Source organism: Balaenoptera acutorostrata, chromosome 2 (assembly GCF_949987535.1).
Source record: "Balaenoptera acutorostrata chromosome 2, mBalAcu1.1, whole genome shotgun sequence".
NCBI classification, from domain to species: domain Eukaryota; kingdom Metazoa; phylum Chordata; class Mammalia; order Artiodactyla; family Balaenopteridae; genus Balaenoptera; species Balaenoptera acutorostrata.
In genome coordinates this window covers 3,334,819-3,351,270 of record NC_080065.1, presented here as the reverse complement: position 1 = coordinate 3,351,270, position 16,452 = coordinate 3,334,819, and the positions used below count along the sequence as shown (strand labels likewise).

The 16,452-nt window shown below is 57.3% G+C and overlaps 1 protein-coding gene across 4 annotated transcripts in view; it reads right to left on the bottom strand.

The window, feature by feature from the left end:
• Positions 1-3,619: 3,619 nt before the first annotated feature.
• Positions 3,620-16,452, bottom strand: part of AHRR (aryl hydrocarbon receptor repressor) — a 74,398-nt gene continuing 61,565 nt past the window's right edge. For all 4 annotated transcript variants that reach the window (XM_057540284.1, XM_057540285.1, XM_057540286.1 and 1 more), the window contains 6 exons: positions 13,779-13,908; positions 12,725-12,861; positions 10,979-11,166; positions 8,293-8,354; positions 7,931-8,072; positions 3,620-7,484 (listed from right to left, as the gene is read on the bottom strand). In XM_057540284.1, the coding sequence (XP_057396267.1) occupies positions 6,491-7,484; positions 7,931-8,072; positions 8,293-8,354; positions 10,979-11,166; positions 12,725-12,861; positions 13,779-13,908 (1,653 nt within the window). In that variant the 3' untranslated portion in view covers positions 3,620-6,490. The remainder of the gene's footprint in view (positions 7,485-7,930; positions 8,073-8,292; positions 8,355-10,978; positions 11,167-12,724; positions 12,862-13,778; positions 13,909-16,452) is intronic.

The window sequence follows — 16,452 nt, the reverse complement described above, 5'->3', positions numbered from 1 at the left end:
CGACGGGTGCAGCCGAGACTGGGCGGGACCGCGCGACCAGGAGGCAGCAGAGCGGGGCCGCGGAGCGGCGCGGGCGGGCGCGAGCGGACACACACCAAACACACGTAAACTCACACCACAGGCACACGCCACAGACAGAGACAGACCACGCACGTGTAGGCACAGCAAACACATGCACACCACACCCAAGGACACGCACCACCCGTATAGACACAGCACACACAGCAGACACACACCGCACACAGACATGCCACACACATACGCACACGCCACGCACACACACCACCGTGAGCACACACGTGCACACGGGGGCAGGAGGGTGGCGCTGTGTGAGCTCCCCATTGCTGTGGCCACGTACACCAAAAACGACCAGTCAGCTCAGCGGGTCACGTTCCAAGGGCCGGGACTTCAGCACCGTACTGACTGACGGCTGATCCCTCTCTTATGTCATTTGCACCTAGTAATTTATGAAAATATAGCACCAAGCTGAGAAACGAAGAATGGAAACAAAAGTTAAAATTATATTTGAAATTCTAACTGTAAAGGCAGTTTGATCATCCTCAGTGCAAGAGTGGACCAGGGAAAACAAACGACAAAACCCCAAAAAGCCATACTTCCCAGGTACTGGGATCCCTGGGTCAGGAAAGGCCCCCCAAGAACACATAGCTAGGGGCCTGCGCTTCACTTGGGTTTGGTGTCCTCCTCAGCCTAGAAGCTCTCACTGAAACTCACTGCTCAGCAGAAGCAAACCAGGAGCGTTTTTAGAGAGGCCCTCCAACCTTGGCAGGAGTAAAGAAGGGAGCCAGGTGGTTTGCTTCTAAAGCGTCCTGAGAGAACAGAGGTCTTGATAAGCTCTAGCTTAGACTTTGTTAAATATGAAGAGAAAGTGCAAGCAATCCTACAGGGACACTAGGAAGAGAAAAGCCAAAGGATCATACCTAACTAGAAACACAAAGTAAAGAGTACAGATATGTTCAGATATATCAGTTATCAGAACACAAGCAAGTGGGGCTTCCCTGGTGGCGCAGTGGTTAAGAATCCGCCTGCCAGTGCAGGGGACACGGGTTCGAGCCCTGGTCCGGGAAGATCCCACATGCCGAGGAGCATCTAAGCCCTTGCGCCACAACTACTGAGCCTGTGCTCTAGAGCACATGAGCCACAACTACTGAAGCCCGTGCGCCTAGAAGCCACTGCAACGAGAAGCCTGCGCACCGCAACGAAGAGTAGCCCCCGCTCGCCGCAACTAGAGAAAAGCCCGCGTGCAGCATCGAAGACCCCACGCAGCCGGGAAAAAAGAAAAAAGAACACGAGTAAGTGGATTTTAAACCAACCAGTTATTTCTGAGAAAAATATCTAGAACATAAAGGAACAGGTGTGGAGGAGGTTTGCACACCGGCTGGTCCGGGCCGGAGAAAGCTGGTGTGGCAAGATTTAATACCAGGCAAAATGGGCTTTATATCAAAGGCACGGTCAGAGGGAGTCATTTTCTTAAGACACAAAACACATAAACCATAAAGAAAAAGATAGTTTGCCGTGCTAAGATTTTAAACCCTTGTATTTTTTTTTAATTCTTAAAAGACAAGCCATAGGCTGAGAGAAAATCTTTGACGAAGCACTACTATCCTGAATTTTAAAATGACGCCCACAATTCACCAAAGACGGCCAACAAGTGCAGGACAGACAGTAGAGGAGCAGCCAGCGGCGCTGGGGAAGAAACCAGGGCGGGGCTGCCTCCCGGCCCTGACACGGTCCTTAGGGGGGCCGTGGGGCCCCTCTCCTGCCCTGCAGCCGACACGGCCTCCAAACCGTGGCCCAGGGTCGCTTTCACCGGAAGCCCTGCCGTGCTCCCCTCCCTCAGACCTGCCTGTGACCCGCCGCCCCTGCCTGCCCTCATCCCAGCCTCTCGCTCCAGCCCGTAAGCCTCCTCCACCCCTACCCTGGACACTGTCCCTGTCAAGGCTTGGCTCGAAGTCTGCCTGGCCCACAAAACTGCCACCTGGGCTACAGGACGCCAGCTGACCCATCTGTGCAGCACCCGCCTTCCGATGCGTCACAGAGCTTACACGGTTCTTTGGTCCCTTGTCTGCACCCTGTCCACATGCACAGGGATGTCAGCTTCAGCAGCATGATTTCTGCATCTTTTCTTCCCTAATGTGTCCCCGGCACTGTCACAGGGCCTGGTATTCAGCAGGGGCTCAGCAACCAGCTGAGTGAAGGAGGGAAGGAAATGCCCATAAAACAGCTCACTGCCACCTCACCCCTCAGAGAGACGGAGCTAAAACGTCTGACGGTACCAAATCGGTGGGGAGGTGAGACCCCAGTGGGCGCCGGTGGGAGGCTGCTACGGCCTGAATGCTGTGTCCCCCCAGATCTCACATGCTAAACCGACCCCCAGGGTGATGGTGTTAGGAGGTGGGCCTTGGGGGCGGTGACTAGGCCATGAGAATGGGACCCGTTCCCTTCGGAGAGACCTCACAAAACTCCCGCGCCCCGCCACTGGCGAGGACACAGCGAGCAGTCAGCACCTGGGAGCTGGCCTGCGCCAGACCCCACTGCCACCGCAGCCGGGTCTCAGGCTGCCAGCCTCCAGAGCCGTGAGAAGTACGTGTCTGTTGTTGATAAGCCACCCAGCCTCTGGTATCTTCGTTCCAGCGGCCCGAACGGGCTGTGACAGCTGCCTGTGGCGGGACGCCTTTGGAGGACGCCTGGGCAGCCCCTGGTGAGGTGTGAGCAGTCAGCAGCCTCGGGTGTGTCCTCCGTCCCGCAGAGGCGCACTGGGCGGCGGGGGCGGGCAGCCGCTGGGCACGTAGAAGTCTGGGAAATCCACCGCAGATGGGATTTCTGCGGACTGGAAATCCACCCGCAAATCCACTGCAGCAGCAGGCTAGGTGGTGGGAGAGTCACGTGACGGCGTGAGTGTTGTCCAGCCCCAGGTCTCAACGCCGTGAGTCTGAAGAACACAGGTGGGGGGAGGGTGTGGGGACGGCAAGCTGGGCAGGTGGCCTCCAGGGACGGGGAGCAGCCGGCTTAGGCCCGGCTGGCGAGGGCAGCTTGGCCGGGTCTCCCCAGGAGGGACAGGGAGTCACAGAGTAGAGACGGGGGTGTGGCCTGCAGGACGCAGGTGGCGGCCGGCCGGGGCGCGACTGCTGCAGCACCGGCAGATCCAAGCTCTGCATGGGGCACTTGATGCCTGTGCAGGCTGGGGGTGTTCCTTGACCAAACAAAGGGAATGAAAACACGGCCCCCTGGGCCTTGGGAGGGGTCTCCGCCTGGGCCCTGGTGACCTCCCGGCCCTGCCCACACACACCTGTCACCAGGTCCTGGGCAGGGCGAGGCCGACCCCACCACACACGTGACACGGGGCCAGGTGTCTGCTCCTCGCAGGAGAGGTTGAGTCTGGGGTGTCCTGAAGACACCTGGGATGGTCCCCCCCAACCCTCAGTGACGGGCGGGAAAGGGAGGGAGCGCTGAGAAAGCGGCCACCGGCGCTCCTCCTTTGGCCCCGGGTGCACTTGTGCTTTTATTACCGCCTCGTATCTGGTGGTGAAGGACAGTCTTATAAATTAGCCTACACACGCTTTAAAGGAAATAAATTTGGAAAATCAAGTAGACGTTTCCATTTACAGTAAACATGTACTAATGTATGATTTATTTTACATCAATATTGCAAATTTAATACAAACCACAGTATCAGAAATGTATTTGAAAGCTTTCTAAAGGCACTGAGAAAACAGTACAAAAAGTTATATTATAGTGTATCCATTTTTAAAAATTCAACAAGTCAGTCTAGATATTGAAAACTTTTTTCATCCAGTAGAAACTGCAAAAATATAAAATATAATTTGTGTTTATTTCCTCCCTTCCACCCCATTCCTACATCATATTTGATTTTAATATTTTTTCAGCTATATAGACAAAAGCTACAGACAACAGAAAATACAAGCCCGTAATTAGCACTGGTAATGACATTTTAAAGCAGGAATGGCCACATCTGACCTTCTATATTCCATCCTCACCTTCCCCACACGGTTTTTCAGCAGGGGCATGGCTGGGAAATAACAAAGGTGCTGACTGAGGGACGTTTTGTTCCCACCGACCTAGCATGTCAGGACCTGGGCCCCAAGCATGATGGCCTCTCCAGAACGCAAGACCTGCAGCGCTGATGTCCAGATGCTGAATTCTGCATCGCAACGCACGACTTGTCCGCCCACCCACCGTGACCAATTTGGTGCACTTGGTCCTGGGAGAGTGGGTGCATCTGAAACGTTTGGGCACCGTGGCCCTCATGGGCGGGGACAGCTGAATGTCCTTCAGCCTGCAGCTCTTCTTTGGTTACACTGGGATCTGGCTACAGTGTGCAAACATGCAATGGTGTCTCTCAATTCCATCTTTTCGGTCCAGGGTTTTCCCGCTTACGTGTTACGCGCATGCAGCGCACCTGTCTGCTGTACCCTGAGACGGGAAGGGCAGGCGTCACGCTGAGGGGTGCCCCGGTGCATCCTAGCACCCACCCCTGTGCTGAGGGTGACATTGCACAGAGGGAGCTCCAGAGAGGCTGACAGTTACTTTTGAGAGACGGTGCAGGGCTGTCCGCGAGGAGCTGGGCACTTGGCTTGAATAGAAAGGAAGGAGGAAGTTTCCGAAATTCCACCCCTTGTCTTAGGGATGAAATCTGTCAGGTGTGCTGGGCTCAGCGTGAGAACTAAGTAGAGAGGGATGCTGAGCCAGCGGGCAGCGAGGGTGGGAAGAAGGTGGTCCTGACGGGCGCTGGGCTGCCATCGTGACGGGGAGGGGGAGACTCTCGTGAGGGAGGGGGGGGACAGCACAGCACCGATGTCACTTTTGCAAGGCCCCCGGGGGCTGGGCAGAGATGAACAGGCTGCTGGGCAGGGCTCGGGGACCCCAGGAGGCCACAAATTGATGACTCCCAAGCCTGGGCTCCAACGGGTAACCTCTGTCAGTCCAGGGAGGGACCTTCAGCTCCCCCCACGCCCCCCAGGGGAAGCCCCTCCACGAAGCAGGCAGCTGCCTAAGGGTCCAGAAGACCCAGTCCCGCCAGCCCAGTCCTGAGTCTGACAAGGTGACGATGCATTTAGCAGACAGCTTCAGCATTAACTCAGGAGCTGAACACTGACACCCCAAAGCCACAGATGCCGGACAGAAAGACCCTCCGCTGAATGTGGCGGGGCTGCAAGGGGCCCCTGCGCCTCCCGAGACTCCCGGGACGGATGACCACATCCGTAAGGAGGGTCTCCAACCCCAGCACAGGGGGATCTCCCACCAGCTTCCTCCTGCTCGGTGGTGATTTTGTCCCCTGGTGTCGTGTCCTGCACTAACTGCACCCGTGGCGTGGGGTCACCCCGGAAGGCGCGGTGAACTTCGCCCTGAGCCCCGAGCCACCCCTGGTGATTGCAGGTGACCTGCACTTTCCGATTTATTCTTTTGCATCCTAATTTCCTGCGTTCAGAATGTGTTACGTTCACAATTTTTTCTTTTTCTTTTCTTTTTTTTTTTTGGCTGCACCGCACAGCATGTAGGATCTCAGTTCCCCAACCAGGGATCGAACCTGCGCCCCCTGCATTTGAAGCACGGAGTCTTAACCACTGGACCGCCAGGGAAGTCCCCACAATTTTTTCGTTTTTATAAAGCATTACCTGTCTGTCTTGTCTCTAATAGTTCCTCCTGGGATGATGATTGGCGTCTCATTTAAAAACCTGTAGAGAGTCAGCAAGACAGCCGGACAACTGGACTAACTCGTTCCTCTCCCTACATCTTGTACTTCTCTAGACTTCCAAATCCAGACCCCGTAAACTAGGTTGCGTGATGCGGTGAGAGGCAGATGAGCATGAACCACCTTCAGGGCCCCCTGACCACACCAGAGACGCTCGCGGAAGGAGGAACAGGGTGGGATGCGGCCAATCGTCCCGCGGGCCGGCCTCAGCCTGCGCCAGCGCCTCAGGCACACGCTGCACGTCGTGGTCGTGAAGTGCCGGCCCGGTGCTGACAGCCTCTTCCTCCTGGAACTTCTGGACTCCTCCCAGGAACGGGCAAGTGGTCACCTGCCGCTCAATAAGCTTGATTCCCAACTTGCTGTCTCGGCAGTGGGACCCCCAGGGTGAGGCTGCTACCCGAGGTCCACTCGCCGGAGGCGGCGTCGGGGAAGCCGGGAATGGGGGTGGGCGCTGGACACTGCGGTCGGGCCAGGTCGCCAGTCGCCTGCCCTCACTTGCTGCACCTCTCAGAGCACCGAGTGCTGCCCCACCAGGCGGCCCAGCTCGCTCCGGCCTTTTTCTGAGAAGCCGTGTCCCCTTAGAGGGCAATACTGTCACACTTGAGCAGACCTAAGACCACTCTGCATTTAAGAACTTCAGTGGCGTCTGACGAGATACAGGATCTGCTATTGCACGCGCCTCCCTCAGCAAAGTCTCTGCCCCTGCACTGCTATCCCGGCCGGCCGAGGGACGGGCGTCAGCCTTTACGGACGCCTGCTCTACGGCAGGAATGTGCACTCGGGGTCTCTGGGTGGCATCCGTGTCGCCAAGGTGCTCCTGGGGAGTATCCCGGGCGCCCCGCCCTGGCTGTGAGCGGCCCACGGGGGCGAGTCCAGGGGCTCAAGCTTGACCACGGGCGCAGGCCCGGGAGCGTGGCAGTCACAGCCCAGGCTGGGGGGCTGGTGGCCCCCAGCACAGAGGCGGGGCGGAGGCTCCAGGCAGGCGCAGTGTGCGGGGTGCAACGGGGCCAGCTCCCTGCCGGGCCTGGGCTGGGCCCCCAGCAGGCCGGGCCCCAGGGGCGGGCTGTAGAGGGGGTGCCTGGAGTCCGGCTCCGTCTTCAGGTGCATCCTGGTCGGGAAAGTGACCAGCTGTCTCTTGGCCACGTCGCTGGCCCCCAGCCACGCCTGGCTCGGGGACACAGAGTAGCCGTCTGCCGCATCCTCGGACCCGGATTCGCTCTCCATCTTGATGGGCACATCGAGTGACAATACGGGGTTACACGGGGCTCCCGGGGGCATTGGGACGCCTCGAAGCTTGTCCTCGGTGGGATAGCACCCCGCAGGGAGACGCTGCCCTCCCGGCCGAGGAAGCCCGTCCTCCAGGCTCCCCTGAGGGAAGGGGCAGCTGGTGGGAGGGGCAGCCTGGCCCTGGGGGCCATCCCGCAAGGCTCTGCTGGTCCGGCCGGCGCAGGCCCCGGGGGGAGGCTTTGGCTGGTGAGAGCCAGGCGAACTTCTGACGGCGTGGACAGTGCCCTGTGTGCCCGGGTAGGGCAGGCAGGCGCCTCGGGCCGGCGCGGCGGGGAACGGGTCGCCCTTGCCGGGCTCCAGCTTCAGCTTGGTGCCGCCGTCCTGACCGTGTCTCCCCGGCGTCCAGTTCAGGTGCTTCGAGGGTCCCTGTGTCTCGAGGTGGCAGCTGTACGGAAGGACGTCCCTCCGCTCCCTTGGGCAGGAGGGGCCCCTCGGCACCCCCCCTAGTTCCTCTCCTCGCCCATCCCTGCGGGAAGAGACGCCCGTCAGACAGAGCAGGGGCAGCGGGGGCCCAAGGGGAGGCCCTGCCTCACGATGGTGCTGGCCACCTGCCGGGGCTGCTCTGCACTGCCTGTGGCCCTGTGACACGGGGCCAGCCTCCGCCCCTCCTGAACGGGCCTTCCCATGGCCTCCCGGCACCCAGAGGCGGGGTCAGGTGGGGCCTGGGAGGGGAGGGAGGGGAGAGGGTTTCTGAGCAAAGGTGAGCACGGAGGCCGGGTGTCACCCGGGGGTCCAAACCATGGGCAGAGCCACGGCCGTGGTCCCCAGTGTTCCCGGCCAGTCCCCACAGGGGTGACGACAACCTCCAGGGTGAGGAGCGGGTGTGGGCACCCTCTGCGCATCCCTGCATCCCACTGAGAGAGCTTCAGCCGCCGTGGTCGAGGCCGCCTGACGGGTGCCTCAGCCACTTACCCTGCGGCCCCCTCGGGCTGGAGGAGGAGGTCGTGGCCGCCCCGGAGGCACAGGCAGGGGGCCCGGGTTGCAAGCCGGCCCCAGTGGCAGGCGTCCGCGGGCATCCTGAACACGGACAGGCCATTTTCTCCGTTGCTCCTCCCTGTCAGGATTCGGGAAAGGGAGAGTGAGCAGCGCCGGGGCTGGGCGAGCACTCATCCTCAGCGCCAGCGACACATCGGTTCCCCCGAAATGCCCGAGGGGCCGGGCACCCGTCCGCCGCTCAGCCCTCCAGTCGGCATCGCCACAGAACACAGCACGTCTCCAGGGGCACAGTCATTTTACCCATTTCAAAAAGACGAGATGGAGAATTTAACAAGTACCTGCTAAGTAATTGGGTTTTCCGTGCAATTCTGGTTCACAGAGACTTGCGGCAGCTTTTGCTCTGCGAAGGACAGAAAACAGCAAAACAACATGCAGATTAAACGTGTGTCGAGGGCAGAAATTACAACATGACCCGTGTTGCTGTCACACCCAGGAGCAGAAGATACAATACCTCACACTTCTCAAGCCTGTACGGATTGTAAAGCCTTTTCCCAGTTACAGGTTTGCTGAAAATTCCAATTCTCATCACCTTTCAGGCCAATGAAGCACTAATGAATTTCCTTCAGAAAGCAGACATACGCCTAAGATGACTTTCGGTGCATTTGTTTTCTTCTGGATGGTCAGAATGGAAATACAGATTCCTCTGATTTGCAGTAGTTATTTGCGGTCGTTTACAAAGTCATCATGAGCACTAAATTAGCGATGCTGAGCCATCGCCCCAGGGGAGTGTGTGCACACACACACACACACACACACACACGTCTCACAGATCTTATAATCTTAGATCCTAAGGCAATGTGCAACTTATCCTGGGAGATCATATTTTCTTTATATTTCAAAAGAAAAAACAAGGCTCAGAAGCGTTAAGTGACTTGCCTAAAGCTGCCCCTATAGCAGGTACGAGAATGGGATTCAAACCCTGTCCAACTGGCACCACAGCCAGAGCTTCCTGCACTGCAGTGGCCGTACCTCTCCATCTTCTGGGCGTCTCTGTAGGAGCCAGAGACAGAGCCAGAGCCAGAGCCAGAGACAGAGACAGAGACAGAGACAGAGACAGACATGGAGACAGAGCCATGAGGTTGGAGCGTCACCCTTAGCGGGGAAGGTACCATCGGGTGACTCAAATATTTTCTACACGGTTCATGTCCATGAAGGACTAGTCAGGAGACAGATCACACACACAGAACCTGTGAACACTTAGGAGTGAGGGTGTATCACAAAGTCCTGTTCAGGAAAAGCTGTGAAGGACCTGAAATGCCTTCCAGCGACCACGACGTCCCTTCTGGAGCGACCCTCCTGGGCCTCGGGCTCCCGGGCTAGCGCCTCACAGCCTCTGAGCTCAGAAGGGAACGAACATGACGCAGGCACCGAGGCCGGTTCGGAATTCGGTTCAGAGCCGAATTCGGCTCCAGAAAACCTGAAGTCAAGAAAAGCTATTTGCTTCTTTCCTAAACGTTGGCTGGCTCTTCCTCTCTTCCAGTTGTAATGATGTTCTGCACAACGTGTGTCTAGTATTCGTTGCGCGGTCACTCTGGGGGCAGCATCCTAACCCTCACCGCACAGACCCTCGCCAGACCTCCGAGGGACGTGCAGGTGTCCACGCCGCCCAGGGCAGCGGCAGGTGAGCCGGGGAGCCCGCACCCACCGCCCCGGGCTCAGGGCTCCCGCGCGGCCCTGGCTGGGGGTGCCGTCCGCACACCTGCGCTTCCCCGCGTGGCCGCCGGGGGGCAGCAGGGCCTCTAGGAAAAGCGATGGGAGGGGACGATTTTCCCTCCATCCCGTTTGTAGGGCTGGGGAAACATATAGAAGAGGAGAGCTCGTCGTGTGGGGCTCAGTTACCATCATCACGCCAGAGAGCTCGAAAGCAGAGAACTCTGAGACGGCAAAGGCCGGTGGAGGGTATTTCTCCCCAGCGTTAGCCCAGGTGGTGGGGAGAAAGCAGGCGCGGCAGAGCCGTCTCGCCGGCAAGACACGCGTAGGTGTGGTCGAGCATAATCTACGTGCTTTGTCGCACCTCACGTTTTAGTTGCTTCATCAGTTACTTTTACAGTTTTTCCCCGCGGGCATTCTGTTTTTCCTCCCTCCTATTTTACAACATTTTCTACCTTTGAAAAAAGAAGGCATATGTATTTAATTTTTAAATGCTCCAGAAAACTGCTGCCTTAAGGAGCCGGCACGTGCGGGACCCAGAGGCCTTGAAGACATGGCTGCACCTGCAAACCCGGGGCAGGAATGGGGACGCAGGGGGCTCTGAGCCCGGCCATCTGAACGGGCGCTGAGGTCAAAGGGGAACCTGGGTACTGAGGAAGGACAAAGAAGCGGGTTGGAGACTCAGGTCTCCTGACATTCTGCCCCTGGTCGCGGCACAGGGGAGGGTATTGAGGAAGAAGAGAGGCGGACCTCAGACGCCTCTCCTCTCCCCCGGGGTCTCCCTCGCACCACGGGAAACACGGTTTGCACGCGCACAGCATCTTAATCTCTCCCAGAACCTGACCCATGCAACACAGACCTAACCCATTCCGAGAAATTATAGACAGGGATCTCCCAGAAAACCTAACTCTGAGGAGCCAAGAAGACGCGGGCGGGGCGCGATGTGTGCGGGACGCCTGTCTGCAGCGTGTGCCCCAGCGGCGAGCCTGGCGCTGAGGGAGGGCACGCGGAGCGAGGCAGGGAGGCTGCGGTCCGGCCTCCCGTCCCCCGCGGGGGACGCGGGCCCACGTAAGCGGAGGGCTGAGGCATGAAGAGATGCAGCTGCGTCTGGTGCATCAGTGAACAAACATCAGTGAACGGTTCTCTTTTCTCGAATAGTTGCTTCCTACGTGATGCAGTAACTTTAAAAACAACAAGCTTGTCATTGTGTTCCTTGCTGGAAATGAAGGAGGAATAGACAGAAAGCACTAAGTGTGGAGACGCTGTGTCTGGACTACCAGGATGGGACTGCGGCTGCCGGGGGCTCTTACTCACTTCGTGTCCGGCGTGGCCGAGACGTCTACCCTGTGCTTCGCCCTCAGACACACGCCCTGCATCTTCACCGCGGTAGGCAGGGGCGCCACGACGCAGAACAGGGAGAGCCGAGGGGGCAGGGCGGTGCCCGACGGGGCCCTCCTCTTCTGCCCGAACAGGAATTTTAGTTTCCCTTGAAACTGCATCGTCTGGTGTTTCAAAGACAGAAACGAAGGCATGTTCACAGAGTGAATCATCAACGTGGTCAAAGGCCGTGGAACTCACATTCCCGGGGACAGAAAGCCAGAGAGCTCTGATCCCGAGTCTCTAAGGAGCCGCGAACCAACGCATCTTCCACGCTGGCCCTTGGGACAGGCGCTCCCTACCGCCTTTGAATGACTCGGGGTTTCTCTGGCAGCCCCGTAACATCCTCTAACCTTCCAGCGTGTTCTCATGTGTGCACTCATGGGTGTGTGGGTGTGCGAGCCCTCACTCGGGGGCGTGAACGTGCATGGACTTGGCTGGAACCACCAGGCAGCCCCCCAGGAGGATTTGCTGGAGCACATCATCTCTGAGGACTGTTCTACATTAACCCTCCACTTCCAAATTGTCATTCATTGACAATTGTCGTTCATGGTGATAAAACTTAGGGGCAACTTGATTTGTTTATCTGGAGCACGTGGTGTGAGTTAAAAAGCCAGAAAGTAACTTTGGAGTTTGTGATAAAAGAAAATAAAAGATCTCCCTATTATGGAAGAGTTAGTTCACAGGTGACTTCAGGCTGCCCCAGCCCTGGATGGAGGAATAAGCCCACAGGGTGGCTGCACTCTTTCCCTATCCCTCGTCTGTCCATTCGCCCCTCCCTCCGTCCTTCCATCTGTCCATCCATCTCTCCCTCCTTCCACCATCCCTTCGTCTACCCATCCGTCTGTCCATCCCCCCATCTGTCTATGAGTTTACTGGGTGAACAAATGCTTGCAGAGCGCCTACTATGTGACGCGATCACATGACTGGTGGAGCAGTCAGGGCAGTGGTGCTGGGACAGCTTCAACATCCAGCTCTCCAGAGGGAAAAAGCCCTGATTTGTAGCTTTTGACAGTTTCTTCGGTGTAAAACTTCCCACCATGGCTGATTTCGAGCTGCCAACCTAATATCAACTGGATCTCTATATTCCTGAAGTTTCGACAACGGGCTCCCGTGGGCAGCCCCACCTGCCAGGTGTGGACAGGCTCTGCACAGGCGCAGGAGCGGCTATGGTGAGCCCGGAGGCCATGTGACGCCGCTGCCTGCTCCCCTGTCCTCGGCGCCGCCACTGTCCGTGCTGGACCCCTTTCCTGCACGTGCACGTGCAGTGACCAACCTCGCAGTAAAATATGATGAGACACTTTTTAAACTGATTTCTTTTGCTTGTTTCCTCTAATTGGTGCTTCTGACACAGCTTCACTTCAGTTTAGGTTTCGATCTCTGCCTCACTGTACAGTAAAATCTACCTACATTCACGTAGACGGAAAACTATCTTAGTTTCCCACAGAACTGAGAACAAAGTATGATCAAAACAAAAGACTTCCTGGACAACCAACTGACTGCCTGAATAAGAGATGAGCAGCGGGGTGCAGGGGGTTGCCAGTACTTCATCCGCCCCAGCGGATCTCCCACTTCATTCTCACCCACCCGCCGTCACTCAGCCTTGCCGCATCAAGGCTGGACCCTGCGTGCCGCCAGCACCCCCGGCCCCTGGCTTCTCCTGCCCAGCAGCCACTCACTCACCAGGAAGCCTGAGGTGCTGTCCAGCAAGCAGCGCACGCGGCAAATGAAGCATCGCGTCAGGAAGGCCGAGTACTCGGTGGGCCAGCCCGCGGCCCCCTCCTGGGCCCGGAGCAGCCTCCCCAGGACGGCGTCCTCTCCTGGCCGCGTTGGCACAGGCGGTGGTGGTCAGGGAGAAACCGGAAACACACTCTGATAAGCAAGTTCGTAATGTAACAGCAAGCTATCAGCACGTAACACACACGCCTGCCCCAAACTGACATCTGTCCCTGAGCATCCCTCCCGCCCCCACCCCCGTAGAGCCAGCCGCCCTGACAAAGTCAGGTCTTTGCCCTTGAAAACGGCGTTTTGGTACAACCACGTGTGTGACAACCACACGTGGGACTGTTGACCAGTTCAGGGTTTTTTGTTCTGAGCTCTATGAAACTGTGTGTCGGCACCTGGGGGTTGCGTTTTTCTCTAACTTTACAGGGTAAATCATGCTGCTGTGTGAAGGTGTGCTGGAAACTCCTCCTGAATCATGGACCACTTGTGGGGAGATGGGTGGGAGAACCAAGACTCTTCCTCCCCGGCACTGGACCCCAGGTGAGCGCCACCCTGCCCCTTGAGCTCCCGTTGGCTCTGCAATCTCTTGGGCACCTGGATGCCTGCCCTGTGTGTCCAGTGGGCAGGGGCCATGGATCCGGGACTTTGTAGGGGGTCTTGCTCACAGGGGGCAACGTCCCTGAACAGACAACAGTCTCTGGGGGATTTTTTCAGGTAAATCTAAAGTGGGTGAAAGGAATTTCCTGGAAGACATGCATCTGAGGGGGAGTTTGCAAAACCAGAGACAAGTACCGTGGCTTCTCAGCCTCACGCCCACGCCCTGGGGGGCACAGAGCAGCAGCCCAAGACGCAGAAGCACTCGGGAGCCAGAGGGCCACGTGGGGCGGGAGGAGGGTGGGGCGGGGCATGGGAGGAGGTCTCCAAGGGGGGGGCGTCGACACCACATCAACTGGACGGGAAGGAAAGGGGGCGATCCGTGGCTGAGTTAGACCAGGGCGCCCCCAAGACCCACCTGTCTCTGAGAGCAGGTTCTGCCCACACCCAGCCTGGGGAGGGTCCATGGCCCAGTGCAGCTGCCGGCAGAAGTCCTGGCGGTCGTCCACGTGGATGTAGTCGTAAATATTTTGGTGCATCACGTCCGTCTGGAACATGGCAACAGTCATTTTAGCCTTACCCTGAGTGAATTTCCATACTTTATTCCAGTGTTAATAACTGCGAAAATGTCTCATCCATCTGTCAAAGGCAAGTCTCACCTGTGAAGAGAAAGTCCCTCCCCGGAGGACATGACCACATGGCCTGGACACCAGGCATCCGGCTCACGAGGCGCAGAGCCGGGCACACTGCGGGTGCCCCCCAGGCCGGGCGGTGCCTTCAGGGGCAGGTCGGGGACTCAGAGACCAAACGTCACTTGGGGTCAAGATACCCACTTTTCCAAGTTGACTCCAACCTCATCAAGCTGTGCGTTTATGTTTGGTCACTTTCCAGCCTATCTGTTATACGTGAATCACAAAAGTGAATTAGGAAAGCATCCCTGTGAAGTGAGCTGGGGGCCACCAGGTGAGATGGGGGCCGGGCCAGCACCTCCAGGCCTGACCACCACCCCCGGTAGGACGCTGCAAGGACCCACCAGTCCACAGCCCTCTCTCTGGTCCTGGGTCCTCCCACCTGCTCGGGCCCCAAACGCAGAGGCCGACCCACAGGTCCACTCTGGGAAACTGCGGTCTGGGGCACAAAGGCCACTGTCACGGGCTACGAAGACTGGCTTCGGGCTTCCCTGGTGGCGCAGTGGTTGGGAGTCTGCCTGCTAATGCAGGGGATGCGGGTTCGAGCCCTGGTCTGGGAAGATCCCACATGCCGCAGAGCGGCTGGGCCCGTGAGCCACAATTACTGAGCCTGCGCGTCTGGAGCCTGTGCTCCGCAACAGGAGGGGCCGCGATGGTGAGAGGCCCGCGCACCGTGATGAGGAGTGGCCCCCGCTTGCCACAACTAGAGAAGGCCCTAGCACAGAAACGAAGACCCAACATAGCAATCAATCAATCAATCAATTAATCAATAAAAAAATAAATCTTTAAAAAAAAAAAAAAAAAGACTGGCTTCATTAGATTCAACGGTTGCTGTTGTCGGCAAAAACATCTGCGGAGTGTCGATAGATGACGAGCCTGGAGCACGTCTCCCCACTACCCTCTCTTAACTGAAGGGCATCACGCATTACCCGCCTGGGACCCCAGCCCGCCAGGTGCTGTCTGTGACCTCTTCAACTGGTCCATTTCTGAGTTTCAATCACATCTCAACTGGATCACTATACCAACTAGATGGAGGAAGAGTTCCTGAAGGATCAAGACTTCACAAGTGACGTTACCTCCTTAGAAGGTAACAGGTGGCCCCAACCAGAGCGGAAGAGGTGCACCATCTCTCCACAGGCCCCTCCTGTAGCTGTGGCCCCGAACATCTAACGGGCAGCCTCGGGAGGTAGAAAATGAGTATGCTCGTAAGTCGAAGGCTGGGCTCTCTCACCTGTGCGCCCCCCAAGCCCAGGACACTGTTTTCACAGAAAGAGGAGGACCCTGAGGTCAGAAGTGACTGTGGTCCTTGGTCAGTGCTGTCCAGGGTCAGGGAGTCTGGCGTGACGGGGGACCAACTCATGGTGGACGTGGGCACACCTGACTTTCCCTCCTGCTGAGACCTGGTGGCACCTGCCGCACCCTCTGGTTCTCTCCCACCTGGCAGCTCCCACCTCAGCTGGAGGCTCCCACCTCACCTGGCGGCTCCCTCCTCACCTGGCGGGTCTGTGGTTACAAGGTACATCCCATAGCGATGCTCTCCTAATGCGCTTTTGTGATTCAGGCATAACGCATAGTCTGAAAAGTGCCCAAATCATAAATACGCAGCTTCACCACCCAGTCAGGAATCAGGACCCCTACAGCATCTCAGAACCCCTTCCCTCCACCCTCCCCAGAGGCGGTCGTGGCGCAGAACCCCGCACTGCCGGCTGATACTGGATGCAAATGGAGCGCTGTGACCTCTGTGTCACATCACAGTTGTGACACGTCCCCTGGTGCGTGTGACGGCAGTGTTTCAGCCCCACCATCGTGTGGTACTCCACTGTAGGAACATACCACGACTGATTAATCCACTCACTGCTCGGCCCTCTGAGTTATTTCCCGTCTGAGTCTGTTACAGAGGCTGCTGCTGTGTCTTCGAGGGCGTTTCTGTTGGATGCACACCCAGGAGTGGAATGACTGGGTCATGGAGTGAGCAGAGCCTCAGCTTTAGTGGAAAAGGCCAAACAGCCATCCAAAGTGAGCACACGAATGCACACTTCCGTTGTGGCAGTGTGTGAAAGTCCAGTTGCTTTATGTTCTGGCCAACCTTTGGTATTTTCAACACTTTTTTTTTTTTTTTTGAGCTACGGTGGTGGATGCATCATGGTTTCTTTTGATGGCTTTAATTAGCACGTCATGAAGACCAATGAAATTGAACATCTTCTCACATGTTTATTGGTTTTTAGATGTGTGTGTGTGTGTGTGTGTGTGTGTGTGTGTGTGTGTGTGTTGCCCGCTTCTGTCTTTTTCATGAATTTCCATTGAGCTGTCTTGCTGCTTTGTCAGTGCTCTTCATCCTTCTGGACAGGAGTCCTTTCTCGAGTGGATTCCTTGGCAAAAATCTTCTCCACGCCCTGGCCTGCC